The following is a 19,042-nucleotide window of genomic DNA, read 5'->3' on the forward strand; positions in this document are numbered from 1 at the left end:
GAAGAAAAGAAAGGGAAACAACGAGGAATCTCACAAAAGGAGACTATTGACTACTTGCAGGTTGCAAGACATAACTTGCATCTACGTTCGGAGAACGAGAGCACTAACTACAATGAGCTATTATCAATAATAGCTCATTATAGCATGAAGGTAAACATAAAAACCATTTTTTTTATTCCCAACGTCCCTTTTATCTCTCAAGTCTCTTCTATCTTCTCTTTCATCTCCGTTTCTCTTTGATCTTGGTCTCTCTCACTACTCAGACACTCTCTCACCTCTTTCCGACTCTCCCTCTCTCTTTGATCTTAGTCTTGCTCTGCCAAATGCTAAGACGGTGGCACAACAAGGCATGGCTGTGTTCTTCATGGGCACCAATTGCAGGAATTTGTGGGTTTTGGTGGTTTGGTTTCAGTGGGTTTCTTGAATTCTAGTCCAAGCTGAAGAGGTGGTCTAGTTTCGTGGGTTTCTTCTTTCACTGCAAGTGGAAAACCTTGAGATTTTGGGTTTAGGTCTGAGCAAAAATCAAGAGAAATGAAGTTTTGGTATAAGCAAAATCAAAAGAAATGAAGTTTGGGTTAGAGGAAAACCTTGAGATTTTAGGTTTGGGTTTGAGCAAAAGTCAAAAGAAATGAAGATGGTTAGAGCAAGGGCTACCGAGAGAGGATGACCGGAGCGTTGGTTTGTGGAGGTGTGGTGAGTGTGGGGTTGTGGGTTTGTGGAGGATGGCTAGTCGGAGTGTGGTGGTGGTTGGTTGTTGGTTTGTGGAGATGAGGTTGTGCTATGGGTTTGGGATTATGGAGGTGGGGCTGTGGGTTTGGGACTATGGAGGTGGGGTTGTGCTGTGGGTTTGCTTTAGACGTAAGAGAAGAAGAGAGTCCAAAGAGAAGAGAAGAAGAAATAGAGAAATGAATAATAAAAAAATGAAAGGGAAAGAGAGAAATGAATTAAAAAATGAATAGTGTTTAGGTAATTTGAAAAATAGAAGTTTTGATGTAGGGTGTATTATAAAGTGCGTTGTTAAAATAGATAAAGTAGCTTTTTAAGTTGCTAAATGTTAAAAAATTTACATTCTTTACTGTGAATGCTCTAACTACCTTATCTTCTTTTTTCTTTTTCTTTTTCTTTTTTTTTTCCTTTTTTTTTCTCTCATTAAAAAAAAGGGTAAATTTCACTAAACTACCTGGGCTAATACCACTTAAGTCCACAACTTTAAAAAAGTGACCAACTTAGTCCTTGAACACCATTTAGTCCTTAGATGTTGTTCAAACTCGTTAGTTGTTCTTAGCCTCTCCTCTCTCTTTCCTCTTCTCTCCCATTCTCTCTCTCTCCTTTATTGAATGCCTAGCTCATGCTAAGATCTTTGCGTTTCTAAGAATCACACTACATGGCTGCACCGTGTCATAGAAGACAAACAGACACACATAGCCATATAAAACTTGAAACCCCTAAAAATCTCAGATTACAAACACGGATTCATAATCATACATACACAAAAAAAAAAAACACTATAATAGACCCATTTTGATACAAAACTTGAATTAGAAAATACCCACAGATTCACAAATAATCATACCCAAAACCACATTTAAAAGCCAAATAAAAAATCATCAAATCCTCATCACTATAAGAAAACTCAATCCTAAATTCACCAAAACACAAACCAACGAAGAAAGAGGAGAAAGACCCGCAACCACTAGTGTTGGCATTGCTGGTATGATTTGTCGCATGTGGTAGTGGTGGAGCTCATGGGTCTCCACCAAACATTGACGTTTGGCACTCAAACTTAAACCCAAACAGAAGCACAAATGCAAACTTTTTCTTATATTGCTGAGGAGCGCTAAAGCTAGTGTCAGTAGCACTCAATTGAAGCCTTCAGTGAGGAACAGCAGCAACAGTGGCGAGGAGAAACTCGAAAATCCTTAGCCAACTCTCTTCATGGCATTGATGAGAGAGAGAGAGAGAGAGAGAGAGAGAGAGAGTGCAAGATCTTAATAGCAAAACATTGGTTCCGCCATGGCCAAAGGTTGAGAGAGGGAGTCTTCAGTTGTTGACCGTTGTGGGTGAGAGAGAGAAGAGAGAGCCAGAGAGATCTGAGAGAGAAGATAAGGGTTTGTGAGATGGACGAGAGAGAAGAGAGAAGAGGAAAGAGAGAGAGGAGAGACTGAGAACAACAAACGGGTTTAAATGGCATCTAGAGACTAAGGGCTTGTTTGATAGGCAAGCTTAAACTCACATTTTCAGTTTTTAAACAACCTTACACACATGTTCACATACTTTTTCACCCACACGTATTTCAAAAAACTACAAACAACATTACTCAAACTCTTCTACCAAACGAGTCCTAAATGGTGTTCAAGGACCAAGTTGGCCACTTTTTAAAAGTTGTGGACTTCAGTGGTATTAACCAAAACCTTAGGGTAGTTTAGTGAAATTTACCAAAAAAAAAAAACTACTTTTTTTTTCTTTTTTTAGGATAATAGCTTAAATCATTTGTACCAAATAATAAAAAATAAATTTTTTTTTTAAAATGTATCAATTTTACTCCAAAATCACTCACATTAGTCAAGCTAAAAATGTGTAAATTTGCAAACTTGCTACTGTCTAAATTTACACTTCCATTTAATCAAAACCCTTCTCTTTTAAAATTGTTGTCTCTTTGTAAATTCTTATCAAAACCCTTTATACACACACACACACACAACCCTTATTTTAAAACAAAACTTTTCCCCAAAAAAATGTCACAAGGTTTTCCAAAGAAAACATTTTTCTTTTCAAATGTGAATAAATGTTTTTTTTTTAAATTTTTTTATTTACATAGAGTTGCTTTTAGATCCTTCCCTTCAAATGACATTTTTTTTAAAGGGGTTTGTTATGTATCTATGATACACTTCCATCGAATCATTAAACTCCCATCAAGCTAACATATCCTTTCTCTCCTTTTCGCTAATAATTTTTGGTTCAGTATGTTTATGCATGAGAATAAAAATTGGAGAATAAAATGGGCTTAAATGCATAAGGTGACATCTTTCCTCACATGGTAAACATGTAGAAAGTATAATAATATTCACATGTTAATTATATATACATTTAAATTTTTGCAGTTTTGTAATATAGTTTTCACATGATAGACATATATATTATTTACATGTTTTGTTTGTATATACTCCTTGCAATAAACATTCACATGATAGTTTATACATAAATAAAATACTCACATGATATGTACGTATATTGTTCGTACAAAACCTTTTCAAAATAAAAATGTCAAGTGTTTAATTTGTTTTCTAAAATATGAATGTTGAGATTAAATTAAAATGAGGTACTATCCTTTGGGTATGTAGTGTGGGGTGGCTAACACCTTTCCCACCTATGACTGAGCTTCCATATCCAAGAATTTTTGGTTCGAGACATTGGTTTACCTTAATTAATTAGTGACGCTTGAATTGGGTTTTAGTTAATTAGGTAACTAAAACAAATTAGACAAATAGGAGACCAATCACACATAATACAAAACTAGTGGTTGGTGGCAACTTTTTAGAAAAATTAAGAAAAGAGACTTACGCACCCTAGAAACACATGCACACATGAACACATCGCCAAAACACCCAATGTGGAAACTCGGGAAGAAATAGAGGGATTTATTTGACTATGCATTATTTCACACCAAAACTTTGACCTCTTCTTTTGTACATAAAGCTTGATCCGAAGATATTTTTGTACAAAACAAACCCAACTTTTTTTCCCACGAAAGCAATCCCTAGGGTGTTTTCAACACTTAAACTTGCACCAAGTTCCTTTTCCCACAAAAAATCTGATTTCATATTTAGTGTGAAAATCTTGACTCGTAGGTATTTCCGTATTTGACATCAAATAAGCCATACTTGTTTAAGCACAAAAGCTATTCCTAAGGGCTAAGGTGCTTTTGGTACCTAAACTTGGAGCAAGCTTATCCAACCTCTTATTTCATGCAAAAAGATTGACTTGGAGGTATTTTTGCATGAAATAAGTTTGACTTGTTTTGCCTGATAGCAATCCTGAATGTGTTTTTGGCACCTAAACTTGCACCATGCCCATTGTTTCGCCAAATCTCCAACCTCTTGCATGAATATATTTCCTCAAAAAATAAGCCAGGTATGTTTTTGCACGAAAGCAATCTCCAAGGTATTTCCATCACCTAAATTGTGGAGTAATTAAGTGCCAAAAAGGTAGGAAGAAAAAAGATGAGAATGACAAATGAGGTAAAAAGAAATCAACCAAGATGGTTAAGGTTAGGATAAGGGTGAAGATTGATAATTGATGATATCTTATAATTGTAAGAAGTGAGGTAGGTGTGTAAAGTGAAGCCGAAAAGATGAATCCTACTGAAGGGGATGAGCATAAACTATAAGGAAGATGAAGCTAACCTTAGAGCATTCTTATCAAATGTGCTAAAAATGCTAAATGCTATTTTTTAGCACCTCAAATGATAAAAATCCACCTACATCAAATATACTATATCTTAAAAATTTTAACATTGAGCTACAGTAAGATCTCATTTTTGAGACCCTACTGTAGCAAGATGCTAGAATTTTTTAATATTTTTTTCTCTCTCTCCCACTCTCTCGTGTGTTGTGCGGCCCGTGCCTTTCTTCTCCCTAAGCTTTCCTCTCTCTCTCTCTCTCTCTCTCTCTCCTTCTCAAACTCAAGCTTCTTCTCAGACCACCATGCGACAGTGTGTATATATATACACCTCACCTCTCCTTCACCTTCCCTTTCTCTTCCAAATCTCTGTGAGCTATTTATTTCAATTCTTGCTAGTTTGAAAATTTAATTCTCTCCCTTTTTCTCTCTTTGGCCGATGGTTGTGCTTTTGCGATGGTTGTGGGTATTGGGTCGTGATCTGATGGTCCGATGGTTGTGGTCCGGTGGGGTGATTTGATTTTGTGGGTCTGGATTTATGGGTCTGAGTTCATGGGTTTGGGTTTGTGGGTCTGGGTTCATGGGTCTGGGTTTGTGGATCATTGACGTGATCGATGTGGATCGTCGAGTTGATAGGCGTGGATCGTCGACTTGATCGGCGTGGTCGGCGTGGGTCATCGACTTGATCGACGTGGGTCTTTGATCGTTGTGGTGGTCGTCGGAATTGTGGTGGCTGGTGGTTGGTGGCCGGTGGTGGGTAGGATTATTGGGTAGAGACAGTGAGACCAAGAAGGAGAGAGAGACAGTGAGACCAAGAGGGAGAGAGGATGAAAAGAATAAAAACAAAAAGGAATAAAAAATAAAAAATAAAAAATATTTAAATGAAGTTGTAAAAAAAATAGAAGTTTTGGTGTTGAGATATTATAAAGTGAGATGTTAAATGTTATAAAGTAGTTTTTTGAGATGCTAAATGCTAAATTTTTTAGAATGCTTGAAGTGAATGCTCTTAAAAAGAGGGGATGCCTATTATTTGAGCACAACTGATAAACTACTCCACGTAGAAATGATGGTGGTATTTAATATACACACCTTATTACACATACCCTTTTACGGTTATGTGTAACAAAATTTACACAAGCAATTAGAGCATTCACATCTGTGTTTCTAAAATAGAAAAAGTAGTGAAATTTACACAATTTTGCCCTAAAACTACCAACATCAATGGGTGTATAAAATATGTAAATATACACAAAACCATCTTAAACCAAAATCAAATCAAAACCAAACCAAAAATCCATATGAAAACCCAAAGGAAAAATCACCAGATCTGTCATTGCTACAGCTTGATTTGCTGCTGATGTCGTCGTTGCCTTTGTGTGTGAGTGTTTGGGTTTGGGAATGAGAGAAGCAGAGAGTTGAGGGGGGAGAGAGAGAGGTGGAGTTGAGAGAGAGACTGTGAGATAAGATAGATATGTTAATAAAAGTGAGAGAGATATTAATAAAAGAATAACAATTATTATTTAAATAACTAAAGTGTATAATAGATAAACTAAAACGATGTTGTAAAAAAAAAAAAATATTTTTATACTAAAATAGATAGAAAATTTTATAGGAATTGTTGTGAACGCTCTGATAGATGTGGCCTAACTTATTCACTTATTTTATTTATTTATTGTTTGTAAAAGACTTTATTCACCAAATTATACCGCATGGCTTTAGGAAAAAAAACCTCTAAACATTTGATTAGACAGAGACTAGAAAGTAGTTAAGTGGCAAGTGGACAAAATCAAGATAGATAGTGTAAAACATACTACTTCAGCCGCACGCTAAAAAAAACAGAAGATAAAAAGATAGTATTTTTTTTTATTTGCTGTCCAAAGTCCAAACAGAGGAGAGTAGAGAGAAGGCAATGGCGGTCTCCGTTTGGGCATTATCATCATCTACGATTCCTTCTTCAAAATATAATAATTTGTTTGCAGCAGCAGCAGCTTCATCTTCTTCTTCTTATTCGAATTCGTCTTCTCTGAAATTTCCTTTACAGCGACTTCCAATCACTTGGGTCTGCTCTCCCTCTCCCTCACGCCCTCGACTCCTTCCTCTGGTAACCCTTCTTCTCATGCTTTTTTTTTTTTTTTTAAGTCATATATTTCATTTCTATGATTTCTTTTTCTTTTACCAATAATAATCTTGAATCTTCTTTTTCCCAAATGCTTTCCCATTTTATTATTATTATTTATTTATTTTAATTATAGGCAGCTCCAGTTATAAATCACATAGGCTACGGTTTGTGATCATTTTGTTGTATATAGTGTAAGCTCAAATTACCAAGATTGAATGTTATGGGCTTGAGAGAAAGTTGTCTAATAAATAGATAATATTATAAGGACAACCCACTCTTGGTAATAGCATAGAGTATAGACCTCTCTGCCATAACCGTGTATTAGTCTTAGTGGGGATGGATCAAACCTAGGATTTTTGGGTTTACGGCACCTTGAAGAGTCATTATAAATTTTCCTATCCACCTCCACACATCTGATGTGATTAGCCAAGCCATACTGTTTTTGTTCCTGGTGTTATTATCTGCCTTTCTTTCTTTAGCCATAAAGATAATCAACTTTTGTCCTTAAGAAATTTCTTCCTACAGCTAGCCTTCCCCCTTTTTCGAATTTCCCACTGCCCCCCAAATTCCCGCTTATTCCACAATTTTTAAAAGAGCTTACAATTTCCTAACTAAAACAAAACTAAGAAGAGAGCTCCACCATGGGGGTGAACCACATCAATTTTTTTAATTCCCTGATTCCTTTAAGAGCTGAAATATCTATACGTGGTACTGCCAAACTCTACTGATTTTTTCCTTCTATTTCAGTTGCACAAAATAGAGCCATGGATTGCTTTTTGCATTGAACGGCCCAATAATTCACATTTATCTAAGGGTTTGTGGTTGAAAGCTGTTTCTATTGTGATGCGGTAAATTTAGATGTAGTGTTGGTCTAATATTCACCAACCAAAAGATGCCACATTTAAAGTGAATTGTTGTTTTCAAATGATTTAAGAAGAAATTCTAATAACAAAACAAGATAATTGCAAAGAAAAAGTAATAGAACTGAAATTGGAACAAAGGTTGAAAAAGCTCAAGAAATATATAGATTTGGAATTTTATATAATAGATAATAAAAGGCAACTTATGATAACTCAAAAGAGGCTATTTATAATGGCTTTTTGAAACCTTAGAATCCTAGCCCTTCATCTTACATAGAACAATTAAATCCTGACTATCTTTTTAGAATAATGATTAAGTGGTTTAAATTCACTATTTCTTAACAGGTTAAACTTCTATGACAATTGATAATTTATCGTCGTATTAGAGTAGTGCTTGAGTTTGAATCTTGTCTCTGGTTTACTTCCCATTTAAAAAGTTATAAACTTCACGTGTTTGACCCCACTTATTAAGGGGGGAGTAAGGACCCACACATGAGGGGTGGTTTTAGAATAATGGTTAAGTGATTAAATTCATTCTTTTCCTAACTTAGGTTTTTGGGATAATTGATTAAATTCACCAGAAGTTACAAGCTAGGCATACAATCTTTTAAAATGCTAAAAACATGATAGTAGATAAAACATAACATAGAGAAATAAAGCACTATAGCAACGGGCTAAGCAAAACAACCTAATGGGTCTTCTTAGTTTTAGTCTTAGATGCTCATGCATTATATTGCATTGGAAAAGGATGCTTCTGTACATTCTCATGTAGGGAAAATGTAATGTAGTCTAATGCACGTATAGTGAATGATGACATGGCATGGGGGTGACAGGCAGCATGTGCCATGTGAGAATATGGAGTGACATGGCATGGCCAAGTGTCATTAGGAGTCCAATTGGCCCAATGTTTTGTGATGTAGTGTTAATTGCAACATTTCAAAGTTCGGAGGGAATGTTGGTTACATGGCACATCATATGCTAGATTTTAGGAGCTTGCTAAAAGTCATGCTTTAAAAAATTCCAGCATGCCATTCTTGTTGATGATAAAATTCAGATTACTTTTTGAGTTAAAGATTGAGGTGATTTTTCCGCTCTCTCTCTCTAGAAATTGTGAGGGAATTTATTTTCTTGTATCACAATGGATGAAGGGGGCAATCGTTCATAGAACATTAGGTTTGTAGAGTCAATTGAGGTGAAGGATTGTTTGCGGTGGAGGATTAGTAGTTAGTTCTTTTTATGAGGTGCTAAGAGGATATAATGGTTAAAAATTTCCCCCGGAAGAGTTTTTGGAAATGTAAGGTGCCCAAGAAAGTTGCTTTCTTTGTGGAAAATAGCTTCAGGCTTGTACCCCATGCCTATTGGTGGGTTAGGGATAAGGAAGATTACCACCTTTGACAAAGCCTTATTAGGGAAATGGTTGTGGAGTTTGGGAATGAGGAGCTATGGCTTTGGAGGCAGTTGGTAGCAAGAAAATATGGGAAGGAGTGGGGGCGATGACATTCAAAATTGGGGAGGAGTATTAAGAAGGGTTGGGAAGTTTTTAGTCACTTTACCCGGTTCAAGGTTGGGGTGGGGAATTAGGTGTAGTTTTGGCATGATTGTTGTTGTGGTGATCAACCTTTGAAAGAGGCCTACCTGTTTTTATATGATATTGTTATTGATAAGGAGGCTTTGGTTGAATCTTATTTGGTTAGGCAAGGGGTGGGGGAGAGGAGGATATGGGATGTTAAATTCTTTTGTGAATTGGGAATTGGAAATAGTGGTGGATTTTCTTCTTACTTTGGAGTCTAATTCTCCTGTTAGTGAGGATGGGGATTTTATGTGGTGGGTGCCAAAGAAGAAAGGGGTATTTGATATTTGCTCGTTTTATAATGCACTAAGAGGTTCATATTCAGTCATTTTTCCTTGGAAAGGTATTTGGGAGGCCAAGGTACCTAGACAGGTTTCTTTCTTTGTTTGGACTGCGGCTTGGGGGAGCATTCTCACTAGTGATAATTTGAGGAGGAGAGGTTTCACTATTGTAGATTGGTGTTGTATGTGTAGGGGTAGCGAAGAATTTGTGCATCATTTATTGTCATTGTGAGAAGGTGTATTAGTTGTGGTGTTTTGTCCTAAAACATTTGGGATCGCTTGGGTTTTCCGTAGAAAAGTTAATTGATCTTCTTTTTGGTTGGCAGAATTGGTGGGGGAAACACTCATCCGGAATTTGGAATTTAATTTTGTTCTGTTTGATGTGGTGTGGTTGGAGGGAGCTTAACAGTCGCACTTTTGAGGATGTGGAGGATTCAGTTAATCAGCTGCTTGCCTGCTTTGTTAGCACCTTATTTAATTGATTTAGGGTTTGGGGACTCACATTTAGTGATTCTCTCTTGTTGTTTGTAGACTCACTTATTTCTTGTATATAATTTCTGCTTCTTTTGTATCTTTTGGCTGCTTTATGTTTTTTTGTAAAATGTGGTCCATTTTTAATAATACTTTTTCTTACTCATCAAAAAAAAAAAACTAAAATAGCTTTAGGCAAAAAAATTATTTACCATTGAGAACCTTATTAAATGAGATATAATCTTAGTGGATTTTTGTTGTATATGTGAAAGTAATTGTGAAAACGTTGACTGTTTGTTAATTCATTGTTTTTGAGGTCATTGTTTGAGTGGTTGCGGACCCATGGCATCATGGATGCATGATATAGTGTAGATTTCATTGATTATCTTTCTTTTTGATGTAATTATTGAGTAATGTAGTTTTTAGGCTAACTTCTTGTACATATCCTGTGTTCATCCATTTGGCATGCCCTCAAATATGCTATAAGTGAAGGTTCTTTTGAGGATGATGCCCTTCTGGTCTATGAGTTTATCAATTCTTCTTCTTCTTTTTTATCTTTATAAATTTTCCTATTTTTGAAAATTTTAAGAATTCAGTCTTTTTGTTTTATCTCTCAAAGAATATATATATATAAAAAAGATGGTTTCAAGTTACACTTAGTGTAACTTCACAAGAGTTTCCCATATTTTAGACAATTGATTTGAACTAAATCTAACGGCTAAACATAGGCTAGTGACCATGTTATCATGTGCTTTATTTCCAAAATTGTCACTTATCTTGAAATTACAGACCTTCTCTTTCTTAATAACTCTCTGGTACCACATACAAAGTAGGTTTTTATTTTTTTGATAATCACAAACACGAATTACACATTATCTCTCTTAAGTCTCCATTTCCTGGTCATGTTAGAGCTGACTGCCTCCTCAATTCTCTCCACTACCCTTGCCACAAGCTAGGCCGCATAGGCCATAAACCCAGTTGGGTCCAGCATAAATGAACCCTTTGGCCTCAAATTTTTGAGGCCATGACCCACAACATCAGCTCCATGGTAGAGGTGGCCATGGCCTTGGAAGCGGTGGTGGCCTCAAAGGCCACTGCTGGAAAGCGTGCAGTCTTATAAAAGTCTCTTTTTGTATGTTCAATTTTTTTTTTTGATAGACAATGAAAAACTTTTATTAATAAAAAAGTTTTTTTTAATACTTGTGTGCCATAAAGTAAATAGTTTTTGTCCCACAAATTTTTCTTGTAGGTCAAAGCCAAGAAGCAAACATTTTCCTCCTTTGATGATTTGCTGACTAATACTGACAAACCTGTATTGGTTGACTTCTATGCGACCTGGTATGTTCTTCCCAACTTATATGTACTTTTATTTTCTTATTGTTTCCATATTTTGCCTAAGAAGGATCAGAGGCTGAGTTGAGGTCTGAATCTATTCTATCACATGAAATGATAATGTGCAAATCACTTCTTTGGAAAGCTGTATAAGCTTTTGCATTCTAAAGTTTGTAAAACTGCATTTGTCTGTGAGTAGAACTTTACTTGTAATGGAGGTGGTAAAATTTCACCCTATAGGCTATTGATTATGGTGAGGTAGTCAGGAATTGCTTGTTCTGAGTGACCTCTAGGTTTGAAAATATTGAGCAGGACAATATAAATTTAAAACTGAAAAATTAATGACTCTCTGGTTTCCAGGTGTGGTCCTTGTCAATTTATGGCTCCCATCCTCAATGAAGTCAGTACTCAGCTGAAAGATACGATCCAGTTGGTGAAGATCGACACTGAGAAGTACCCTAGCATTGCTAATAAATACAAAATAGAAGCATTGCCTACATTCATCATATTTAAGGACGGGAAACCGTATGATCGCTTTGTGAGTTGAATTTGCATCTCTCTTGCTCTCATGTGGAAGTACTTAGTATATCTTGAGGTTATCAGTGCTTTAACTTGTGAAAATGCATAGAAGTCTCGTCTTAGTGTCCAATTGGGATTACCATAGGAAGTAGATTTTTAGTTATAGAACTTTAGCGATTAAGAGCTTCAATTGAAAAACTGTTGGCATTTGGCTAACTACAATCATAAAGTGATTCAAATCTGTCACACCCAGTTGGTAGCCAAACTGATAAAAAAAATTTTGAGCTAAAATTCAATTTAGTCGCTTCACTTTTACTTCAATTGTCAATTTTTATTTTTTATTTTTTATAAGTACTTCAATTGTCAAATTAGTTCAATAGATTTAGTTTTTGTCAATTCAGTCTCTCATTTTGTCAAGGAAGTCAATGTCGTCCTTCCGTTAAAATCCAGTTGATTAGCACCATGAATGGTGCCTTTTTAAACTGATTTTTCACTTGAACAGTTGCAAAGCAAACATTTTTTTTCCTAAAACAAGAAACCTGGCTTTCTCCCAAATTGTAACAAAACATATGATTTGGGACCCAAAAAAAAAAATCAGAAACCCACAACTGAAAAACATGTGAGTACCAGCGTCAACATTCACTGTATGGCTATCTCAAATAGAAGAAACAACACTATTGGCCATCTAAAAATTGATGGGGTATTGACATGAAATCAGGAAGTTGTTGAAGATGGATTCTTTGGTTTTATAAAAATCTATACACATTCACTGTATGGCTATCTCAAATAGAAGAAATAACACTGTTGGCCATCTAAAAATTGATGGGGACATCAAATCAGGAAGTTGTTGAAGATGGGATTCTTCGGTTTTATAAAAATCTATACACCAAAGATAAGACCCATCTCCCCCATCCGGATGTGCTGAATTTTTCCAAGATTACTAGGGATAAGGCTGGCTGGTTGGAACAGTTGTTTGATGAGGGAGAGATTTTTGGGATGTTAAAGGATTTTAATGGTGACAAAGCTCCTGGACCCTATGGTTTTCCCATGGCCTTCTTTCAGATTTGCTGGAACATTATTAAAGCACATCTTTTGGAAGTCTTTCAGTACTTTTTCGATAATGCTTAGTTTGAGAAAATTTTGAATGCCACTTTTATTTCTTTGATTCCTAAAAAATCAGATGCAGTGAAATTGAGAGATTTTTAGCCTATTAGATTGATTGGGGATGTACAGGTTGAAATGGTGTTGGGGACATTATTTTTGAATCTCAAAATGCCTTTTTTTAGGAAAAGTAGATTTTAGACTCCATTCTTATCGCTAACGAATGCTTGGATAGTAGACTAAAATCAAGAGTTCCTAGGGTTATTTGTAAGTTGGATGTGGAGAAAGCATATAATCATGTGAACTGGGGCTTTCTTATTTACATGTTAGAGCGTTGCAGCTTTCCTAATAAATGGAAAAGATGGGTTGTGTTTTGCATCTTGATAGTCAAATTCTCTATCCTAATCAATGGAGCTCCTTGTTGGTTCTTTGAGAGCTCTAGGGGCATAAGACAAGGTGATCCTTTATCTCCATTGTTAATTGTCATGGATGCTTTTAGTAAAATGTTGGATAAGGTAGTGAGTCTCATGTTGGTAACTCCCTGCATGTGATTCATCTTCTCTTTGCATATGATGCCTTGATTTTGTAGATGATGCCTTGGTTTATGTGATGTTGTTCATGATCAGATTTTGTTTTGCGGCTGGTGCTTTTATGGTTTGAAATTGTATCAGGGCTGAAAATTAACATGGTTAAGTCATAATTAGTCCCCATGGGTGTGGTTCCAAATATGGTGTAGTTGGTTGATGTGTTAAGGTGCAAGCAAGGTTCACTCTTGATGAAATATTTAGGCCTTCCTTTGGGTGCTAAATCCAAAGAGGAGTCAATTTGGAATCCAATTATTGAGACAGTGGAAAGGAGATTTGCAGGATGGAAATGGTTGTATCTCTCTAGAGGGGGAAAAGTTACTTTAGTAAAGAGTATGTTATCTAATCTGGGTCTGGTTAGATTTTTAAAGTTCTGTATGGTTGATTCTTCCAGCAACTGGTCTGTTTTCTTAAATATTTCTAATTTTCCATTATCTGCTGCTCTGTTCTGCGATGTTATTCCAGGATTTTGTTTTCTTCATTTTCTCTGTCAAAGTTATAGAAACTAATCCATGGCGTCAGCTCTATAAAAGTGACACTGGTAGATTTAATTCTAATTCTATAATATCAAAACAAACTTGACTTATCCTTGAAAAATACTAGTTAAATTAGTTCTTTCCACACCTTGTTTCTATCAATATTCTTGAATCTTGCATAGTTGCTTCTTTCTCCCATCTCTCTGAGTACATACCACATGGTCTCTTCCGTGCTGCGAGCTTGTAAAACTAAAACCCAATTTGTTTTATCACCAATAACAGTAACCAATTTCCTGGCTTTTGTTGCAAAAATCTGCTCATACAGTAGGTACTTTTTTTGGGGGGGGGGGGGGGGGGAATATCATCCTTTAAATGTCTAGACCATTGTGGTTCAAGAGTGCTAGCTTTTATGAAGTACTGTAATAATTCCCAAGATGCTCTCAAATATTTTCATAATCCATGGTTGAGACCTGTGACTGTGACACTGGCCAAGGAGAAACCAGCAGCCGGGGAAAGTGGAAGCAGACATGGGCGATGGCAATGTTGAGGGAGGAGGATGGCAAATGTCAGTACTCGTGTTTTTGGTCGTGGGTTTCTGATTATTTTTTGGTCCCAAAATTTGGGAGAAAGCCAAGTTTTTGTTTTAGGGGAAAATGTTTGTTTTGTGATTTTTTTAATGTGAAAAATTAGCTCAAAACAGAGCCTTTGGATTTTAACAAAAGGAATTGACGCTTTTTGACAAAGTGAGGGATTAAATTGACAAAAATTTAACCTCAGGGACTAATTTGATGGCTGGAGTAAAAGTGAAGAGACTAAATTGAATTTTTGCCAAAGTTTTTTATGTGAGAAATGGCAAAAGCTTTAAAACTTGAGCTTTTTCAAAGCCAGCCTTAAAGCCCTTAAAATTTTTTGTCAAACGGCCTAAAAAACCACATAGAGACCCCTATTTGCCTTAAAGCTCTTCGTAGACCTGCCTAACACAATGCCATACATGCCCTTATACTTGTACAGCCCTACATATTAGACATTGCTGAAATAGTATGACTTCTTGGTTTGGTCAATGTGATTGTTCAAATCCTTTCATTCTTGAAGCCGTGTAATGTACACTAAACCTTTTTTCTTTTTTGGGAGAGAGTTTAATATGTTTTTTATTTGGTCACCTCAGCTTTCATTTAAAAAAAAAAATTATGGAAAAGAAAGATATACTGTGTAATTTCTTTTAATAGTATGGTCTGGACAAATGAAGGTCTGTCGCTTAGGATTGAATTCTTTCCTTTTTGCAGGATGTAAAGTTACTGAGAATATTGGGTTACTAGTCCTATGTTCAATTTAAGCCACTGATAAAATAATTAGCACCATATAACTTTGATACTGATCTCTCTCTCTCTCATGGCCTACTAGCGAAATCTATATTGTTGATTTTGATTTTTGAACTTCTAAAAAGTATTGGTTTAATTATTTTCAGGAGGGTGCTTTAAGTGCAGATCAACTCATCCAACGGATTGAGAACTCTCTAAAAGTTAAGCAATAGTTAAGGTAAAACCTTTTATTTTTCCTCTTTTATCCAGCTTCCATTATATTAAGCTTAGAGAGACACTTTTTTTTTTTTTTTTTTTGGGGACTTAAAAATTAAAATACATTGTTAGTCCCTACAATGTACCTATTAAGTGCTATTGGTTCCTAAAGTTTAAAAAATGAGTGCTATAGGTCTCTCCATCAACTTCCGTCAGTTTCTTCATTTATGTGTCTAACGAAGCAATAGTATTAGTACCCATTTTTGAAATTTCAAAGACTATAGCACTTATTTTTGAAACTTTAGGGACAAGTAACACTCACTTCACTTATGTTGTTTTTGTCTTTGGGCTTTTCTTCTTTGTGCTCTTTCTTATTTTTCATTCCCACTCTCTCTTCTTTTTTATTCCATTTTTGTTCAGACAGCAACAGATTGAAGCTCTTAGATTGGAGTACTGGAATTGATGAAGAAATGCAAGCAAGATTGCTTTGGCCTTCTTTTAGCACTTCCTTCCCAATTCTTTTGTAAGTGGTTTGTAATGAAAAAAATTACGAGTTTTGACCATAATACTCTGGATCATATTAATTAAGCCAAGTCAAACACACTTTTATGACAAATTATTATTATTATTATTTTTTTGTGGAACTTAAGGGATCTGACCAGAATTTGAAACTAAAATAGAAATTTGATGAGAAAAATCTAAGGTTAAGTTTGGTAACAATTTTTGTTTTCTATTTTCAAAAACTTGTTTTTGGGAATATAAAGAAAAAATAATTTTCTTGTATTTTTGAAATAAAAAACAGGTTTGGTTAGTTGAAATTTAAAAAATAGTTTTTTTGAAGAAAAAATAGAAAATACTAAAATATGTTGTTACTAAGATTTGAAATCTAATGCTAACTCATAAAATGAGATAGATTTATTAAATCAAATGAGTGTTTTCATTAACTTTTAAAAACTAAAAACAGTCTTTTGCATGTTTTCAGTTTCCTTCACAAATTGAGTTTTGAGAACGGTTTTTGTTTTCTGTCCATTTTCGGTTACCAAACAAGTTTTTCAGTCTCAAAAATAAAAAATTATTTTTTGAAAACAGAAAATAAGGAGAAAAAACATTTACCAAACATATCCTAATCTTCTTTTTTGGATGACACATAAAATTTACATATTAACCTAGTGTGATCAATGATCACGGGTGGCTTTGATAATTTCGGCTAGTTGTAGTTTTGGCGCTTGTTATTTAATGAGTACTCCCCCAAACATAGTTTATGTTTACTAATTGGGCTGTTTGAAAGCTTCTTTTAGCATTGGTGCAAGATTTATTTACCATTTAGGCAAAAATGCAATTTACACCTGTTAACTTTGTTTAATTCTTATTTAAGTCTTTTAAGGTGTGTTTGTTTGGAGGTGAAATAGGAAGAATGGAAAATTTTGTAGGGAAAATAGGAAGAAAAACTTTTTTAAGTGTGTTTGGTTGGGTGGAGAGGATGAAAAATAAATAGTGGGGCCTAGATGTTTTCTCTCTGGGCCACCAAAAAATTCTCCCCAAAATGAAGAGAAAACTGAGTGAAGATAATTGTTTTCCTAATTGACAAAAATACTCATGTGTACATTCTTCAAGTTGCCTTCTTTTTTTTTTTATTTTATTTTTTTTTTTTTTTTTTTTTTTTTTTTTCCATTGGGCAGTACCGTTGCCCTTTTTTGTTTTGTTTTGTTTTTTTTTTTTTTTTTTTTTTTTCTGGCAGTAACATTGCATCTTCTTTTTTTGGGATATTATTTTTATTTTTTAATAAAATTAGATGATTGCTCTTTTTTTGTGATTATTTGTCATTTTTTTTTGTTTTAATTAAGTATCATTCTTCAACAAGGGTATATGAGTAAATTTATGTAAACTCATTTTTTTCATCCTTCCGTTTTTCCACTCTCAACCAAACAAAAAAGAGAGAAAATAAAATATTTTCTATCTTCCCACTTTTCCATCCTTCCACAATTTTCTATTCTCTCACTTTTTCACTCTTCCAACCAAACGGACCCTTAAATTTGAATTTGTCATTTTAGTCTACTATCTTTGCTAATCCACTTAGGCTGTGTTTGTTTCGGGTGAGAATGAAATTGATAAAATATTTTACACCTTGATGTGTGTTTGGGTGCACAAGTAAAACCCAATCAAACTAAAAACCATTTCATTTGATTGTAGACTGTGTTTGGTAACTGTAGAGAGGAAAAATTCCCGACCTATCACAAGCTGACACATCATACTACCAAATCCACAAAATACAACCAATTTCAAAGCACCACGTATTGCTGTTAAGTTTTGCCATCACTATTTAGAAACCAATAGAAATTTGTTAAGTGTCATTGAAATAAAGGCATGAAACTGCATCAGCAGGTGTAAGCAATGACACAAGCAGCTCCGCACGTGTAAGCGATGACACAAGCAGCCGTGCACGTGTAAGCGATGACATTAGCAGACCAATCAAGCTGTGACAAGTGTCACCAATCAGACTCCGCCACGTGTCGCTCACCTACCCCTAAACTCCTATAAATAGAAGCCTTCCTAAGACATTTAGGGGACACAGACACAAACACACAGAACAGAGAGAAGGAAGAGGAGATCTTGAGTCCAGAAATCCAGAAGCTCTGCCGGAATCAAACTCCAAAGCCTTCAAGAATTTCAAGAACTTCAACCTTGAATACAAACAACATTCGAAGCAAAATCATCCAAACTACTCATTCAAATCTCAAAGTTCACTGGAATCAAGCTCAAAAGCCTCCAGAAACCTCAACAAACCACAAATCGGTGAAGCTCTACGGATTCAAGCCTCTAAAGCACCGAAGAATTTTCACCACAAACCTTCAAATACAAAGAACACACGAAGAACACGAAGAACACACGAAGAACACGAAGAACAAAGAATTTCTAACAAGCTCATAGCCAGAGATTCATTGTAATTCCGTTTCAAAGATCTTCGATCCATTCCTCAGCTAAATTGAAGAATATCTTATGTTCAAATCAAAATCACATTACCACAATTACAATCAATAAATCTTTCAATGAGATCGAATCAGAGGATCACTCTTTTGTAATTACAGAGAATTGTACCACACATTTATCAATACAAATTTGTATTTGTGAAACTATTTTACTTGTTTGATTTATTTCGAACTAAGAAATTTAGTCGTCTACAGTAACATATAAAATATTTTGCAAGTGTAAAATATTTTCAATTGAAAATATTTTACGAAAAGGAAAATATCTTTAGATGTTTGTTAGGGTTCTAGAAAATACACCGGAAAAGTATTTTTAGTGTTTGGTTGTGCATGTGAAAGTGTTTTTCCAAAAAATGTTTTCCTGTGTTAGACTCCTCAATGTAAAACATTTTATAGGAAAAATGTCAAAAAAATATACTTATAATACAATTGAGCATCTCAAAATACCTATACACATCATATATGCACATCCATTAATTCCAATCACAAAAAATATTAACATATACACATCCAAGTTTTACATAACAATTACAGAGGTATTCATACACAAAAATCAAAGATTAACACAACTTTCATGGTTATTCACCCAAGTTTAGATGTGCCACTTTTATTGAGCTCATCATCGGGCAGGACTTGAGATGTCATTGCATTGAGCATTCTTGCATTAAACTTTGCAATCTTCATTGCATGCTACTGCTGCTCAATTGCGATATCTAATTGGTATTTCAATAAATCGTATCTAACATCTCCTGTGCAGTAGGGGCTCTCTTTAGTTGAAGGAGTACTGGAACTTGAGTTGGAATGAGTAGAATATATACTGGATAAAGAACCTT

General features: G+C 35.0%; 1 protein-coding gene across 1 annotated transcript; it reads left to right on the forward strand.

Annotated features, from left to right (window-relative positions):
• The first annotated feature begins 6,197 nt into the window (after nucleotides 1-6,197).
• Nucleotides 6,198-15,869, forward strand: LOC142622716 (thioredoxin Y1, chloroplastic-like). The gene is made up of 5 exons (XM_075796245.1): nucleotides 6,198-6,499; nucleotides 10,949-11,037; nucleotides 11,392-11,569; nucleotides 15,177-15,247; nucleotides 15,646-15,869. Exons 1-4 carry the CDS (start codon nucleotides 6,308-6,310, stop codon nucleotides 15,240-15,242), a joined length of 525 nt encoding a protein of 174 aa, XP_075652360.1. The 5' UTR covers nucleotides 6,198-6,307; the 3' UTR covers nucleotides 15,243-15,247; nucleotides 15,646-15,869.
• Nucleotides 15,870-19,042: the final 3,173 nt, after the last annotated feature.

The sequence above is a fragment of the Castanea sativa genome, chromosome 1, assembly GCF_040712315.1.
Source record: "Castanea sativa cultivar Marrone di Chiusa Pesio chromosome 1, ASM4071231v1".
NCBI classification, from domain to species: domain Eukaryota; kingdom Viridiplantae; phylum Streptophyta; class Magnoliopsida; order Fagales; family Fagaceae; genus Castanea; species Castanea sativa.